The 18,048-nt window shown below is 43.9% G+C and overlaps 1 protein-coding gene across 1 annotated transcript in view; it reads left to right on the top strand.

The window, feature by feature from the left end:
• The window catches only part of Rcc1 (Regulator of chromosome condensation 1), a 51,524-nt gene that overhangs the window by 22,889 nt on the left and 10,587 nt on the right, over positions 1–18,048 (top strand). The window contains exons 6-7 of the mRNA XM_067115413.1: positions 2,900–3,052; positions 4,244–4,337. Coding sequence (XP_066971514.1) covers positions 2,900–3,052; positions 4,244–4,337 — 247 coding nt within the window. The remainder of the gene's footprint in view (positions 1–2,899; positions 3,053–4,243; positions 4,338–18,048) is intronic.

The following is an 18,048-nucleotide window of genomic DNA, read 5'->3' as shown; positions in this document are numbered from 1 at the left end:
GTCATACCCTGAACTTATGCGAGGTTAGGTTCCAGAACCCCTTGCACAAGGTGAATTTTCGCGTAAGTTTGGCACGGTCTCAAAAAATGCTAATAAATGCTTATTTCTAAAGTTTAAACACAAAATATAACCCTAATCATGCTCCCAAATTGCTAAGTTAACTTTTAAATGAAATTAAAGTTACTGTAATTTCATTTAAAAGATAGCTTAATACATTACCCTTAAAAAAAGAAATAAATGGTTGACATAAAAATAGAGTTGGAAAAGAATTTCTCTCTCTCTCCCCTTCTGACCAATCTATTTTTAGAAGTCTCAACTTTATTTTAATAACTTCCTTATTCTACGTCTCTTTCTCTTTGTTCTGAAATGCTTTTTCATGAACAAACAGTGTTTTTTACTTTGACTAATACAACTCTTAGTTATTATGTCTCCATGTTTTAGAACGTATTTGCCACACTAGCGCATTTACACTTCGTAGACGGTACAGGTAAAATTAGATCAATTTAAACTATCTTCTGTACAGGTAAAGACGCACAGAAAAATAATTTGTAAAAATGTGTGAGCGCTAACTGTGAAAAAGAGAGAGATAAGGGTTGTCCTTACTTAAGAGAGTGAAATTATTTATCAGTTATTGTGGAGACTGAGAGAATAACATGAGAGAGAGAGAGAGAGATATTGTCCTTACTTGAAATATCAAGTTAAATTATTTTTGGATTATTACAGAGACAGAGAGAATAACATGAGAGAGAGAGAGAGAGAGAGGGAAGTTATTCTTATTAGGTATCAAAAGATAGAAATTCAGTATTAAACTAACTTTTAAGTGAAATTAAAGTTACTGTAATTTCATTTAAAAGTTAGCTTAATACATTACCCTTAAAAAAAGAAATAAATGGTTAATGTAAGGAAATAGGAGAATGTGACGATCAGTATACTATTTCTCTCTCCCCCCATTCCACCGATCTATTTCTAGACATCTTCTCAACCTCGTTTTTAAAAACCTCTTTATTCTGTCTCTTTCTCTTTGTTCTGAAATGCTCTATATCTCTATGTTTTAGAACGGCGCATTTACAGTTTGTAAACAGTACAGGTAAAATTAGATCAATTTAAAATTATCTACTATACACTTAAAGACATACAGAGGAACAGTAATACGTAGTAGGTTGTGCTAACTACGAACGAGAGAGAGAGAGAGAGTTACAAGAAACCTTTGACCACTAATCAGCAACACTACCCCTTCTTGTCATGCTAAAGTGACATGTCTGACAGCTTTGCCTTCGAGCTTCTTACAGAAGATGAGGGAAAAATATCTGTTTGTTTAAAATACGCATCACATATGAATTTTGTAATTACAGTTATATTATTATTATTGTTATTATTATTATTATTATTATTATTATTATTTAATCTTATTACTCTTAATATTTGAAAATTAGTACTTATTATTAAGTAAGAAATTTATTTATCATACAAAACAAATAAACATATACATGTACCATAAAATTTCTCTCATCACAGTAAGAGAGAGAGAGAGAGAGAGAGAAATTATTACTTTTGTTGTTTAATGTTATTTAATTTAATCATAAAAGCTTGAAAACTTATAAATTACATAAAAAATTAAACACTTTTGCAGGGTTTCTCACTATTCACAAATGTTCGTGAGTCTGTGAAAAACTTGTGTATGATAAATAGTTAGGTTCCACTGAAAAGTCTGTGTGTCTGTGAATTCGCACAACTCGAATCGCGGAAGTTCAGGGTATTACTGTATTAACATTTTGACTGAGGCACGCATTATAAAGAGGCACTTATATGATTTGTTTCTTATGCAGATTTTATCTTGTTTTTTCACCAGCTCCCACATCTTGTGGCTGTGGAAATATTAATGCAGTGAGGAAACTGTGCAGTATATTGTTTGTTGTACTTTACATTGCAAAAAGCACTAACAGGAGTATAAGTTTTCATTGGCTCAGAAATTCATCTTACTGCACTTCTTCACTTAAAAAGTTCTCTTATAGATTTTAAGTGAACTTTTTTTGCCAGTTATCATTTCTTATGGTTGCTTGGAGGTGCCACACATTTGTAAACTTGACAGGATCAGATACAGATGTCCTGTTGAAAATAAGCAAATCCTTAGTATTCATCATCTTAGTTATCTTCTCTTTTTCATTATGACATCCTTCAAGAAGTGGATTTTTCAGGGTTATTCACCTCTAAATTTTTGTGAATGTATGTGTCTTCTACGAGTATATGTTGGATTCGCAGTTACAAATTTAATAGTTTCGGTATAATTTTTGGGTGTTGGCTCTGGAGATATGATCCAGTTTTTGAATGAGTTTGATCACATATCTCAATCCCAGTAGCTCTCAGATGGATCGTTACAGAACTAGCTTGGGTGCAGAAGGGACACTGCCCCACTAAGAACACAGTACTATCCTTTGTTCAGCTTAAGGCCTACTACGGTTGATACCTTTGTAAAGGGCTTGTTTTACCTTCATTTTTCAAAATGTTACATTTACATTCATAGGAATACACAGCATTTATTATTTTTTTAGCGTTACATGTGATGTAATTGTGAATCAGATGTAGAACACAGGATTAATTCAAAGAATTTGTGTATAAATAAGGGTGAAAATTAGAGCAGGACAAAGTTGAAGAACTTCGATAGCTAGATGGATGGATGCCAGATTTATACTATTCAGAGAACCATAAGCACTGCTTTCAAGAGTGCTGCATAAGACTTAATGTAGATAGTACTTAATCTCTATGGCCCAGACATGATAGGGTCAGTGTTTCAGTTCAAGTAACCAGCTTCCAGTACTACATGTTTGTTGTACATATTTCTGTAGATATATTTTCTGTGATCAGAGGCTGAAGGTAAAATACTGTTCTTCCTTTATTTCAGCCACTCTTCTAGAACCTCAACCAATTAAAGTGTACAGCCATCGTAAGCGTGTAGTGTTTGATGATGTTTGGGCTGGAGGGCTTGCAACCTTTGCCAGAGCCAAGGATACTGGAGATATTTATGCCTTTGGTCTCAACAATTATAATCAGCTTGGTAAGAGTAAATCTGTTTTGTTTAATTCTATTTTGTCTGCATTTTGTTATTGTATAAAAAGTATTCTTTTTTGAGGTACTGTTAAGGGTTTTTCACACATGGTGATTTTTGTTTGAAGGCTGTACTTTGAATATAAAAAGTGGTTGCTTATCTTCTGAAATTGTTCTCTGTAAATATTATCAAAAGTTGTTGTAAGCAAACAGAGCTTATGGTGACTTAAAGGAAGTGAAAAAACAGCAGAAGAAAAATAGTTAGTAAGGGGGCCATGTGGATGCTGTGCTAAAGTTGTTTTGGGTGAACTTAGAACTACCAAATGTAACAAGCATCATAAGATATGCTGAGGATTACAACATTACTTGGAGTAAGAACGATGGGCAGTTCTCATAAGAATAGAACATTTTTGTTATCTAAGAGACAGTGGACTGTGAACCAGGTACTGGTAAAGCAATTAGAAAAAGGTAATAACACTGGATGAAGTGGAAAGGAATTGCCAGACTACTGGTAAATGTAAATATCCCATTAGTAGAGAGGCTTGTCATCCTCTTATGTAGTAGAAACATGGGCACTGAATAAAAAAAAAGTGTGATTATTGAATGCCAAGATTCCTGGCCAGAGCATAGTGGGAGATCATATTTTGAATGTGGAGTGGCAGAAAGATACAGTGTCCATCAGTTGAAAAACAGGTGCGAGATAGTTTGGTTGTGATGAAAGGGCTGAGGATTACTTAGTAGTGGTAGATAAGGAAATGACTGGTAGAAGAAATGTAGGAAGGTCTAGGAAACCATGGAAAATGGGCAGAGATGAAAAATTACACCAGATTTAGGCAGTAACCACACAAAATGTCCACAAGGTGGACATTTAAGAATTTTAATGATGACCGTGGTTGAACGAGAAAATGTATATTAATTTTTTGGTGGTATGTTGTTTGTAGTTATATTTTTTGCTGGACATAGAACAGATCTCGTTCCAAAGTCAGTTCGGCATATGTTTCGCACATGGGAGATAAGTTAGAATAACCCATAAAATATAATGGTAACATTGAATACACATATATTATGTTCTTAGGAGGAGCAATCGCTGTTCATTTTATCGTACAGTAATATTGGAACGGGACTTTAAAACTTTCAGTCATTTGGTGCTTCACTACAAATAAATGGCTACATAAATTTATATGTTATTTTTGAATTTTAGGTGATGAGGATACAAACATGAGATTCCAACCTGCACTTTTAAAGAACTTCAAGGGTAAATCATGGCGTCAAATTGCTGGTGGACAACATCACAGGTAATCCTTAATCTAAAAACAGTATATTTTTGTGTTTAGATTGCTGTTATATATTATCATTTTATAGTGCACAGTACTCTTTTCATGATAATTTTTGAAGACAGAAATGTAAGACTTCATGACAACCCATCCATCATATATATGCCTATATTTGTGTTGTCAAATTACCTGCGACTTGCAGACTGTACTCTTGACTGACAGAATGAGAATGGTAGTTAAATGTTGCAGGCATCACCTGTAACCCACAAGTATGTATCACTCACTTGCCTCATACCTTTTGAATGCTGAACTGTTAACAACGATGTCCAGAATTCTTGGGGGCCCTTTGGAGAATCTTTATTCTAACCAGTTTTCCATTATTTCATTATTCAAGAGCTAATTGGTCTATGTTTTCTTGTTGTTTTTTCACTTCTTTAAACCAGAGTAAATGCTGAAATTGTAATGTCTGATGGTACTTTCATTGCCAATGTGCCTGCTTGTCAGCTTCATGGTGGCAAGTAGCTGTAATCAATTGCCATAAACAGTGTTTTTTTAGGGTTTTGCTCCTTTCTATTGTTAGCAGTATTCATGTTTGTTCCAATATTTTCAAGTATTGTGTAAACATGAACCTCTACAGTTTTCGATGTCATCTAATTATTGGTGAGTGTTTATGCTGACTAACTGACGAGTTATCTCAGAGGTAGGTTTTCATTTGCACTAACCTCCTCAAGCAATGTATAAATCATTTGTCCTCGCTGCTTTGCAATGAATTTTTGATTTTTATATAAGTAACTTATCAAGTAATTAATAGCTATAATTTCCACTCAAATGGCAGCGTAGATTCAAAATTTCGCTGGTAGCGCTTCAATATAGTTTGTGTAGGTGATCAGCCCGTCCCACTAACAGAATATTGGAACGACCTAGCAGACAATCCTCATTTGTTTCCTGCCATCTGTGGTGGCAACACCTGGTCTGGCGGCAGTTTCATTCATTATTTTCTGCTTATTTTACCAGATTCCACCGGAGGATTCTTTAAACTAACCAATATATGCATCACTGATGCATATATTGTAGCCTTCAAGCTGAAATCTTTTAGGAAGAGTTTTTTTATTTTGCTTTTTACGTTGATTCAGAGACATCAATGAGCCGCCGGTTGACGATGCCATTTGCATTTATGGTTTGTTTACCAGTTAGGCTACTGGCGATGCAGATAAAAGAGTTGCCTTAAAAGTTATTCTCGGATTTTATGACATCACATCATAAAAGTAAATTGCTGTGTGTTACGCCTTTTCATTAGGCCATAACTTTTGGAATTTATGGATTGTTTACCGGCCATAAACTACTATCGAGGTGCCAATAATAGTTTTGCCTCAAAAGTAAGTCTCAGAAGAATTGAAAGGTGTTAAGGCAGAAAGTAGTAAGGAGAGAAAAGGCAGAAAGTAGTAAGGAGAGAACTGGGTGCTTTGTTGTCTGCTATGAGTATTTGCAAGAGACGTTCTCAGCAGCCAAGAACCAGTTCCATATTTTTTGGTATGATTTAGAGATTTCATCCTGGCACCAGCTCATGCTACGAGTGTCCAGAAGTGTCCACAGCTCCTGAGCTGCACTTCTCCCGAACTCCCAGCTCACTGACACCAATCTTGGGCGCCAACTTCAACCCCCCAGCACCCATTCTCATGCACTCGGCGCCAGCGGTGGCCACCCTGGCGCCAATTCGCTCTTTCTACTAGCCTTCTTGTCCACTGGCTCCCTTGCTTCCTCTCCATACCTTTGCCAGTCTTGGGTCTTGGTTAACATCTGTTAACCTTGTAATAGTGAAGTGTAGTACAGTGGAGGAGGTGGCTACTCATCCTCTGATGCTCCTAGACAAAGGTCCGTCAAACTCTCCTAAACCTGGGAGGAGGCATACTGGAAGTCCAAGGGAGGTCGGGGGATTCTACATGGGTAGTTGCCCCCTTCGTTCGAGCATGTTGCGGTCCCAGGTATCGACAGACAGCCACTGGAAAGGTGTCTTGCTAGATGTGCAGTGGAGGAGGTGGCTACCCAACCCTATCGGATCTCTTAAACCCAGTCTCTGTCAGACTCCCCTAAACCTGGGAGGAGGCATACTGTTGGTCCGTGGGAGTCCAAAAGGGTTTGCCTCTGAATAATTGCCCCTCAGTCAAGCCTGCTGTCCGCAGGTTGCGACGATAAGCCATTGAAAAGGTGTCCATAGTGATGTGCATTCATTGTCCTAGTGATATGGATAGTGCGAACAGATACGGATCCCAGTGTAGACAGGAGGCACCGTTGATTTTTGGGGGGATCCCAGAGTCTCAGATCCGTGGGATCCAAGTGCCCAGCGGGTGCCCAGTGCATGGCGCCCAGCGGGTGCCCAGTGGTGTCCGAGCGCCCAGCAGCCACCCGCCATTAGTATCCGAGCCCCCAGCAGGTGCCCAGTGGTGCCCAAACCCCCAGCGGGCTCCCAGTAGTGTCCAAGCACCCAGGGTGCGCCCAGTGGTGTCTGAGCGCCCAGCACGCATCCAGTGGTGTCCGACCCCCCAGAAACACTCAGCCATTAGTGTCTGAGCACCCAACAGGCGCCTAGTAGTGTTCGAGCGCCCAGCGGGTGACCAGTAGTATCCGAGTGCCCATCTGGGTCCTTGTTCCTTCATTGGAGCCCATTCAGCACCAGGTTAGTAATTCGTTGGACCTGTTACACCATCCACCGAGCGTCCAGTGTCCGAGTGTCTAGTATCAGAGCGCCTAGTACCAGAGGCTTGGCCCTCTTTTAGTTCTTGGTGCCTGTCTTTCCTAAGAATACACTTGTTCTTTCTTGAGCGCCAGTCTAGTGGCCTGCATCCATTCCTGATTGCCAGGCACCAATTCTTTGTATCAGACTTCCACTTCGGAGCGACGTACAGTCCACTCACTAGCTTGTTGTAGAAGCTCCCACACTTTCTTTTCTAAGCAGGAGCTCTGGCTAAGCAGACAGTGACTCCCAAGTGTTTACCAAGAGTTATTGCCTTGGATTGCTTCCGTGTCCTGTCATGTGCAGACATGGACAGTTATGGTTTTTAGAAATTTCTGCTCCTAGAAGGAGATTTCTGGTGTTCTCTTCCACTGTAAGAGTCACACAGTTGCATGGGCCACTGCTCCCAAACGACACCGTTCCGACACCAGTTTAAGAGCACTCAACATTATTTTCTTGTGCTTAGCTCCTGACGATGAGCTGCATGACTGCAGTTCCTCTTTTCTCTCGTAAAAATTAGATGAAGTTCAAGGAGGAGACGATCCTAACAGTTCTATCATCCATTCTCCAGGATATTTGGATGGGAGCTTGGATATGCAGGAAGCATTCTTGCATATATCTGTCGGACTCCAGAGAGCTTTTTAGTTCCGTCTCTAGGGACAGGACTACCCAATCTGGAGTCTGTGCTTTGGCCTCTCTGTGACACTTCAGGCCCTCGCCCGAGTTCTAGCTCTTCTTGCATTTGACTTCCCCTTTTGTCTGGGACCTCAGTCTTTACATATCGACTGACTTCTTCATTTCCTTCAAAGAAAAGAGGCTTGAAGGATCTTGACAGTAATCTTACTGGGACAGGGAAACAAAGTCGGACACCTCTGTGTTGTTTCTTACCCCAGGTATTTTAGTCGGACCTTCAGTAAGAGGTGTCCGAACATGACTTGTGCAAGGGAATCCCTTCTTCTGCTAAGCCTAGTTCTAGTCTTCTTCTCAGCCCCTCAGATCTAGGTCAAGGGAGCCCACTTGAGGAACCGGGAAGATTTCTGGGACTCGGTCCCCAAGAAGAACGGAACCTTCACTTCTACTTTGGAGAGCTAAAGCAATTCGCTTACGGCTCCAGTACAGCTCGTCCCTAGCTCACATCTAGACTATGGTAGTCCATTTGGATAAGACCTAAGTCCTAATGCTTCTACTGAAGCAGGGAAGCTGGATCTAGCATTCCCTCTGACCAAACAGCAGAGTTCTTCCTGTGTTGACAGATATATCAAGTCTTCTAGTCGCTCGATTTATTCAGGGAACTAAGTTTTGAAGGACGTACTGGGCTGTCAAAAGCATGCCCTTCCCATCATGGCTGTTCGATCCCCGGGGTTGTGGGGATCTGTTTATTGTGTGAAGCAAGCCAATCTTGGACCTGTTTGCCTCTTCAAGGAACCTTTGCCTTAGCCCAGTTAGAGCATGGGCAACAGGCACCATGCTATAGCCAGTCCTTTTCGGACCTCCTCACCTTCCGCCCTTTAACATGGTCAAGGAAGCACTAAGCAGTCTCAGGCTCAATTTCTGGTTACACTCTTAGCCTGTTCTGGCCCATGTAATGGCTCCCAAACCTACTGCTGTTGTTGGTGGACTCTCCAACTTCCTTCCCCCAAACTGTGTCTTCTCGTACAACCTAGCTTCAGAGATACCACCAAGGGTGGTCTACTCTTGCCCAAACTGTCCAGTCTTCCGAAGAGCTGTCAAGATGTGTTGCAGAGATTATTACGTACAAGATTCAAAAGTCACCCTCTTCCTCCATCTACCAGGCTTAGTGGTCGTCTTCCAAAGCTGGTGTCTCGGACTCTACGCCTCCTCTTTTAAGACATCTCTGACCCTGCTGTGGATTACCTCTTTGTTTCTGAGAAGATCTAGAATCTCTCGCTTTCCTTGAAGAGATACTGATTTATGCTTTAAGCTCAGAGACCTGGAACTTTCTTGTCAGTGACCTCTCAAACCCTTTACATGCCCAGCTATGGAGCAAGAGATGCGGTTTGCTCGTTTTCCTTTGAATTTTAGCTAAGAACGAGACTCCGTCCAAGACCTGGAGCCATTCTTTCTCCCTTAGAGCTTAACAGACATCCTTGGCTTCCAAGGGCTCCGTCCAGCTCCCGAATTCCTAATTCGCCTGGCACCAGCGCATGCCCCAAGCACCCAGGAGTGCTCCCCAACTCTGAGGGAAAAGATTGAGCTGTCTAGTTGGAGCTCTTAGGTTTTATCTGAGCAGGACTTGATAATCAAGAGGGCCTTACTTATCCTTTGATGTTTTGTCAAGAACCCCCTTGCCCTCTGACTAAAATCACATTGTCCTTCATTCTAAGGAGATTTTATTTCCGAAACACTCAAATTCAGGAGAACGTTTTGCCTTCTTTTAGTGAAAGCCAGAGAAGAACCCTAAAAGGGCTGAGAGCTCTGGTTAAACAAATGATTTATAACTAACTAGAGCAGTCTCTAATTCATTAGCTTTCAGGCACAATACGTCCCTTGCTTTCCTTCTGCATCGACCTACTAGAAGTATAATCGTCCCTTGTGTCTGTCTCACTATCTTAGGAAGTGGAACCTGGCGCCAGTTATAGAGCCTCCAGAACCTCGAGCTGCCAGCTCTCCTGGCGCTCAACTCGTCTGGCGCCAGCTACAAGTCTGGCCTCCCAGCAGTAGAGCTCCCAGCGCCCAGAACTTCGGGTTCCCCTGGTGCTCAGCTTGCCGGGTGCCAGCTACAGTCTGGCGCCAACTTTAGAGCTTACGGTGCCCCAGCCAGAGAAGAACCCTAAAAGGGCTGAGAGCTCTGGTTAAACAAATGATTTATAACTAACTAGAGTTTACAGTGTCTGCGAACTCCTAGCAGCTTGATTGTCGCCCAGCTCACCTGGCACCAGCGGTATTTGTTACCAATTCACGAGATTCCACGACTCACCTGACGCCAACTCCAGACTGGCATCAGCTAGATACCGTTTAAAATTCTGCAATACCACAGGATAGTGACTGGCATGGTATGGGAGGAGGAAGCATAGGATTTCTCCTATTTCTTCACCTTCTAGTGAGGTATAGAGTCTTTAGGAGCCAGGGGTACAAAGTACCTGGAGTACCCACACTCTCAGTGGATGGGTTGTGGTGTTTTAGTGTAGGTGACAGTGTTTCTGGTTGTTTTTTATGTTGGTACTGTGCCCAGGGCAAGAACACCTTTTAAAGTTTTACTAGCAGTCGGATAACTCCTTAGCTGCATAACTTCCGCTGACACTTTGGTAGCCATCGGAGTACTCCTTAACTACAAAGCTCCCACTTAAGTAGAGGCGACCCTTGGCTTTACCGCCATGCCACTACAGGTTAAGTTGAGCGACAACCAGTTGCAGTTTTATACTGCAGGCTCTGTTAATTGATAAGGAACAACAAGCATTCTATTCATTGCTAGCAACTTTTCTATTTTAGATTCATTATATAACTTAATGTTTTGGAGTAGAATACTATGTCCATGTATCCCACCTCCTGTCAATGTGGGATTCAGCTATGTAATTACTTGGTAAGTTACTTATATAAAAATGACATTTTTATAATAAAGTATTATACTTACTAAGTAATTACAGAATTGGAGCCCACCCTCCTCCCCTCTAATAAAACAAATGAGGATTATCTGCTAGGTCATTCCAATATTCTGTTAGTGGGACGGGCTGATCACCTATACAAACTATATTGCTGCTGTTCAAGTGGAAACTATAGCTATGTAATTACTTGGTAAGTATATATAAAACTTTATTATAAAAATTTCATATTTTTTACTGTATGAACAATGCATTTTGTTGTTAATTAGTCTATCTTTTTAATCTCTAGGTAGGCAAATATAATTACCAATATAATTTTACTAATTTTAATGGCTTTCCTGTTTTATCAGTCATGTCTGTTGGCTGCCTGCAGTTAGCTTCTAATAATTTACCTTTTTAATTGGCCTAGACATAGCAGGGCCCCAGTTATAAGTATTTGCCCTCTCATTAGGGACCAACTCAATTTACAGTGCATGGGAAGATCTGTAGCCAGCCATGTTGTGGGTTCAGTAACCTGTCAGTTTTTAGAGATAAGTTAGGTTGTCATGACAAAGACCCCTTTGTTCCATCACGATATACAAACCATCAGTCCTTTACATTAGGAATTACTTATGGCGAAGCTGGACATGGCCATTAAACTCTTGAACAAGGTGGTTAGGCAGTAACTACCATCAGGTAGGCAGGAGTACCTGCCTGCTCGGATGGAAACATTCCAGTTTGCTTTTGGCCATCATGCTTTGCAGACGTGTTTTCAGATCTCTTTGCCTGACTGTCGTTAAGCTCTTTATTATCCCGGTGGGATCTTTCTGTATTTTTGTGTATATATTGTGTGTTTTTGATATACAAACCCAAGATTTGTTATAGCCTTGCGTAAGCCGTTGTTCCCCTGTGTCTGTGTCTTGGGTTTGACGGCCAAGGGCATATTTAGAGGGGTGTAACTGAGTGGTAATGGTTCTCTTCCAGTAGCCCTTTATTTAGATACTGAAGGCGTTCCCCCATACGTTCGGAGATATTAGTTTGGGACGTAATATCTTCGCTCCCCTACATTGATGGGGACGTAAGAGTTCGCTCCCCTTCTTGGGCTCCCGCCCTCCGTGTACAAGGGCATAACTACTTCCTTTCTACTTGTGCTGAGTGTTGTTTTTGCCGCCTGTGCTATAGAGAGTTGCAGGGGGGAGGGAGGTTGCGGGTGTCGTTGGTAAGTTTCGCTTCTACGGGGCCCTTAGTGGTCTCCCCTCCTTCCTTCTCTCTCCCTGTAGGTATTATCTTGCCTTCGGTAGAGATCTCTCTCCTTCGCCCTTTTCGCTCGCTTGTCGGGCAAAGACCGTTGGGGGGGTGGCGGGGCGCGGGCCGTTGGGCGACCTCTTCTAAGGGGCCTCCTCTCGCTGCATAGGGCAGTTCCCCTCGGAGCGAGAGGAGTCTCCCTCTACTAATCGTCTTTGCTTTTTCATTCAGGTTGACAGTGAGCATTGCAGGCACAGCAGTAGTTGGCTGGATATCTCAGTTGGGATATCTTTGCATGAAGGAATCCCGGTGTTCATTCAGTGTTGCTTCGGGATTGACCACAGTACCTGGTTGGAATGGCATAGTTCCGCGTCGGGATTGTTCCGACTCTGCTGCCAATGTGGATCGATTGCTGTCATTGCTGACCTTCATGTATGCTGTGGCACTGCCTCTGGCATATCTGTAGTCCATCTGCTCCTGTTGTGTCCTGTATTATGCTCCTGTTGACTCGACGACAGTCTCTGGGCAGCTCTTCCTGGTCTCCTGCCGCAACCGTCCTGATCGTTCCTGTTGCTGCTGGTGACTTTCATGTGACGCTCCTGGCCGTTGCTGTAACTCCTGCTTTCTGAACCGCTTCCGTAGCTCCTGCATCGGCTGTCCTGATCATGCCTGCTGCTTCTCCTGGTGGTGGTGTCCTGGGCCACTTCCATTGTGATCCTGCCTAGCTGCCCTGGAGTTTAAGATGTTTCGTGTCCACCATCCTGTAGAAGATGTCAGAGTGAAGGTGAAGGAAGTTACCCTGTGCAAGTAGCCGCCATCTTCAACTTTTCTTCAATTTCGTCTTCTGCTGCCTCTTCCCTTCCTCTGCCGAGGTTCAAGAGGGTCCCTGGAACCGGATAGACCTCCATCGGCCGAAGGAGAGGAAGGCTGTTTCTTTCCCTTGATGCCCTTGTGGACATCTAGGGGCTGCCTTCTTCTGAGGAGGCAGTGGGTCTCTTGTTGGCTCTTCCCGACCTTTGGGTTAGGGAACCGATTCACATAACCCTGGGTTTTGTGTTTCGGGAGCCACGGGCGCGCAGACCTCGGTTTGCGATCCTGTTCCCAGTCCTAGAGGTTCCGCCTCTTAAGACAGGTGCTGCTTCAGACGCTCGTTTGCGAGCTGCCTCGTGCTCAAGATTCTGTGGAATATCGAGTATCCTGATCTGGTCTGGAGAGTACTCTCCCCGGCCCAGTTCGGGAGCTGTGCGAGAGAAAGGGCTAAGGCACCCAGGTGTCCCAGCTCTTCCTGCCAGCACTACAAGTGCTCCCTGAGTGCTTACCAGTGCTCAGTCGGGTTCCAAGCCTGGTGTCTCGATCCTATCGGTTAGAAAACCAGAAGAAGCAGGGAAGAGATTCCCTTTGGGAGTCCTGCAGGACTTCTAAGGGACTGACTTTCTTCTGGGAGTTAAGTTTCTCTCGTTGGCTCTTCCTGCCCTCGGGTGGGAACCGATTCGCATTCTCCTATGGGGTCTCACATTTTGGGGGCCGCGAACACGGCCTCTCGAGGCCATACCCTCATTGCTAGTCTTAGAAGTCTGTGTCTAAGACTGGTTCTGTGCCTGGCTCTTTTTGATTTCTTTGGAAACCGAAAGCAGCTGCTCCCGATTTTTGGGAGTCTCGCAGGTCACGTGAATTCTGTGAATCACGGGCTGTCTCCTGACGAGAGGCACGAAATGAGAGAAGTGCCAAGACGCCAGGTGTCTCGACACTGCCGCCGACTGCTTTGGTTGCTTGGCTGGGTTTCATCCTTGTGTCTTGAACCTTAGGGTTTGAGCATACAGGATAGCAGACACAGAATTCAATTGGCTCGGCTCGCCGGCCCCGCCCAGCCCCTGGTTGCGTTTGCAAGACTGACTCGGCTCAGCTCACCCTGCCTGCCTCCCAGTTCACTGCTTACCCCCCAGTCTGGATCACGTTCGCATGATCGGCTTGGTTCAGTGTGACTCGGCTCAGCCCCACTCGGTTTTTCCGAATTGGGTTCTCAGCTCTGTTTGAATGAACTTTCTGCTCTTCCCAGGAAAGCGCTTTGCCACGGCACAAGCGCTCTTCTTCCCCTGTGTGGCAATAATCTCCTTTTGTTGATTATTGCTCACAGTCCGCCTGTCCTGCTGGTCTTACTGGCAGGACAGGTAGGGGTACTCTTTCTCCTCACCTGTTCTCTTTTCCTCTTGGTTCCAAGAGGCGTGAGATGGACAGAGAGAGCTCTGACGAATTTGTCCTTCGGAGTTCGGCTGCCTGGCGTGCTTTGGGTGTTGGTCCCCCGATTGTCTCGCAGTACAACCAGGTAGCCTAGGAGGGTTTCTTGGGATCTGTCAAGGTCTCCCTCCAAGGAGAGAGGCACAGGAATTTCATGCTTTGGAAGCAGCGAGGGTCTTCCTCTTCAAGTTGCGATCACCTTCGTTTTTTGAGAACTTCGTACTGATTCGTCAGCGCGAGGATTCCCGGGACAGGACTGCGGCTCCCCCAATGAATAATCTTCATCACTTGCAACCCTGCAGTTCCTGAGGGGCCGAGAGTTTCAGGGGCCGCCGCATTCCTTGCTTGCGAGAGCATTCCCAACCAGATGAATACTTTTCTTCGGACAAGGAGTTCATTCAAGTCAAGACACCAAGCTCCTCCCATGCCTTGACAGAGTAAGAATTCTCCTTGCCTCGGAGGGTCTTGCCGACTGCAGGTTGTTCTGACTCTGCCTCACCCAGACTGGGTTATCTCTCTGCTTCTCCTTGCTGTGATGGGTATTCTCTTTCGCAACAAGAGGTGTCAATCTTGGAGAGCGCCTGCTGGTTTCCTCCAGGCAGTCTCCTGGTGGATCCACGATCTGTCACTTTTAAGCTTTCTCTCCTCAGATACGACCATTCCTGGAAAGAACCCTTCCTTCTGGAGACTGGGCCTGTCCGGGGGTGGGTCTTCCTATACCAGACAGCAATCTGTGGGCAATTCTGGTGCTAAGAAGAAGGACTTTGTCCTAATTCGGATCTCTGGTTTCATAAATCTTGAGTTGGCTCGACCCTTAGGAACGAACCTTTACTTGGTTCTGTCTTTCTCTTTCAGAAATTTGCCAGATACCCAAATGCCAGCCTGGCTAGAGCTACTGGTCTCGGTACCCTGTCATCTTGCAGAAGCTTCCCCATGGTGGAGAATGGAGTTCTGCTTCCATTCCTCAGAGAGGAAAGAGTTAGGCTAATGCTTAATTGAAGGAACCTTCGAATATGCTTGCATATTCCCCTCACATCGTGCGTCTACTTCCGGATTCAACGATCTAGGAATAGGTGCACACCGGTAAGACTTTGTCTTGAAGGTGTGTGACCGAGACGATTAGTACCTTCTCAGCGACACCCTGGACTCAGGGCAGCCTTTTGGCCTTCTGAGAATTCAGGATGAGTTTTGCAATACTCAGTGTTTTCGTGGAACAACAAAACCACAGTAGTGGCATTCATCGGCAAACAAGGGAATCGTTTTTTCCTCCTGTTTCATTTGTTGACATTTGCTGGTACTCAAATGTTCTATAGCGCACTTGATAGCTCAGTTAGCCAGATGCATTCCCGTGGGGATGTATTGGTAGGTGAGCTTGGCCTCGGGTTTGAGTGATCAGAATGGAATGTACTCTTCACTCTTTTCTTCACGAAGATTCATGAAGAGACTGCTCGACTGAGAGATCTCTACTGTCTTTCTGTTGCCACCGTCTTTCTGTTGCCTCCCTGCACAACAAAGTCAGTAGTTTTCTCACTCTTTCGTACCAGTTTCAGGGGCCGCTACAGTCTTTGTGGGAAAAATTGATATCTAAGTTTTTCCCTCCATATTTGTTTGTTTCACTAGGGGTTCAGAAGCATTGCTCATCCCGAGTTACAGACAAATGCTGGAAGACTTTGCCGTTTCCCTGAACTGATAGCTCTGCTTCTGAGGCATCGAGAAGAGTTCTACTTGACCCAGCCTCCCGTAGCAGCTACACGAAGCGGTTCTTCAGGCAGTACATCCCCTCCCTGCAAGCATAAGCTATCTCGCCAAGTGGCAACGGATGTAGCTGGATATCTCTTGAAGTCCTCTGCTACAATGTCCCAGGGACTGGATCTGTCTTCGCTGGTGGGTGTCGTTGGCGGAACTTCTTCTCGGATCAGAGTCGCTCTTCAAGTGTGGACTTCCTCGTCTTCTCCTCAGAGGGTTGCTTCTCTCCCCTTCATTTATGAAGAACGTAGGCCCTTGCAACCTAGTCTTCTATGTGGAGTAGCCTTCTTCTCCTCAGTCGTGATTTAGCTATGGATGAGAAGCTTCTTCGGTCTTGCTGTCCCTGGGAGCTGTTCCATGGGTGGCATGTGACTCATTTAGGGTTCCTGTCCTGCGTTCTGCACGCCCCCTTACGAGAGTCGTCGGATAAGATGGAAGAACAGGTGAAGGAGATCAATACCGTGACTCCTTCTTTGATGTTGTAAGTGGACTCTGAATCCATCGTCATCTGTTGTCGGGTTCGAGTCCTTCTTGTCCCCATCCTTCTTGGACTGTATTGATGATCCATATCAGCCATTACTTTGCCTTATTAGGGAGCTGTGGTACTTTCCGAAAAGACTCGACAGTCCTAACCTGGATGTCATCGACGTTTTTGCTAGTACTATCTCTCCCAAGGAAGAAGTGTCTAAGGACACATCTTTCTCCTGGCTTTGTGAGGCGATTGAGAGAGTTACTCGGCAGCTGGCGACAACGATACCAGCACTTTTCATCCGAGAGCTCACAAAGTCAATGGCTTGGTCCATCCTTTGCATTCTGGAAGTTTCTGTTGGTCTGGAAGCAAGATGTGGTCTCATAGACCACACACTTGTCTTCCTGTGGTCTTGCCAACAGGACTTTTATTCTTGGAACCCTTTTTCCTTGGCCCTGTGGTGGCTGCTCAACAAGTGGTTTCTTACCCGGCTCCCTCAAGAGGACTGGCAGCATCTCGCCTAAAGTGTTGGTTCTAGAAGTGAGAAGGATGCCGAGAGTGACGGCCCTCTCTTCCTCCTCCTTCTCGTCCTCCTACTTATCCTCCTTCGGGATGAGAATAGAACTTGAACCAACACTTTCTGGATCTGGCGTCTGATGCGGTAAGACTACACATCGAGCACCCGTTCTATTTTTCCTTTAGAATCATAGAAGCAATTCCACTCCTTCCTCTAGCAAGGGGAGGAAGGAGAGACTGGCAATAAGGGAAACCCTATCTTGGGTTTTCCTTACTGCCTCCAACTCTGCGATTCTTCTAGCCTATTTCATATGAGTTACATTTAAAGTAAATTGTATTTTTCCTAACTATATAAATCTGAGGTCCTTTACATTACATTTTATGCCCTCCTCATGCCACCCCTCAATCTGAACCTGGACTGAAAGGCAAACTGGAATGTTTACGTCTGGGCAGGCGGGTATTCCCGCTTACCTGACGGTAGTTATTTCCTAACCACCTTGTTCAAGAGTTTAAACGGCTGTGTCCAGCTTCGCCAAAGTTTTATCCCTAATTAAAGGACCTCAGGTTTGTATAGTTAGGAAAAATACAATTTACTTTCAAAAATTGTGATTTTGCACAAAGTTTAGATTTGCCCAGAATAGTGACTTACTCATTACCTTAGTTTCTACTGTATTTTTGTTTATAAAAGTAAATTGCATTCTTTATAGAAAAGCTTCAGAAATGACAAGTTCAGATAGGTGTACCTCTTCAGTCACCTTTGTCAGAAGTGGACCTTCTCTTCCTCTTCAGTAGTAGAACAACCTTTTCTCTGTCACTTAGGCCTTTCCTGGAACGCATTGGGTCCTGATGCCACTTTCCCTCATGTGAAAAGGTTGATTGTGTGAGCTTCCTTCCGGGGCTTTCCTCTTTCTTTACTATTCTTTCCTTCCTGTACTTTCCTCATGGAGCAAGTGATAATACCATCTCCCTATTCCTAGTTGGATCAGCGTTCAATCCCTAAATCTGATGGTTTGGAAGGCATGTGCATGTTTCTCTTTTCAATCCTGAGTTTTCTTTAAGGGGGCCACCGACCTCCGAATTTCGAGGAATTATCGAATTCTAGTTGTTAACAGTTTTCAAGTGTTTTTTTTTAAATAAACATATCCTAAAGTGATGATGCTAAAAAAATTGTTTTAGATTGGTTTATTGACAATTTTTTCATTGCTTGTATGACACTGTGAACCACAAATTGTAAAAGAGACTTGTAAGAAA

Source organism: Macrobrachium rosenbergii, chromosome 13 (assembly GCF_040412425.1).
Source record: "Macrobrachium rosenbergii isolate ZJJX-2024 chromosome 13, ASM4041242v1, whole genome shotgun sequence".
NCBI classification, from domain to species: Eukaryota; Metazoa; Arthropoda; class Malacostraca; order Decapoda; family Palaemonidae; genus Macrobrachium; species Macrobrachium rosenbergii.
The sequence above is the reverse complement of the archived record's forward strand: the minus strand, read 5'-3'. Positions and strand labels throughout refer to the sequence as shown.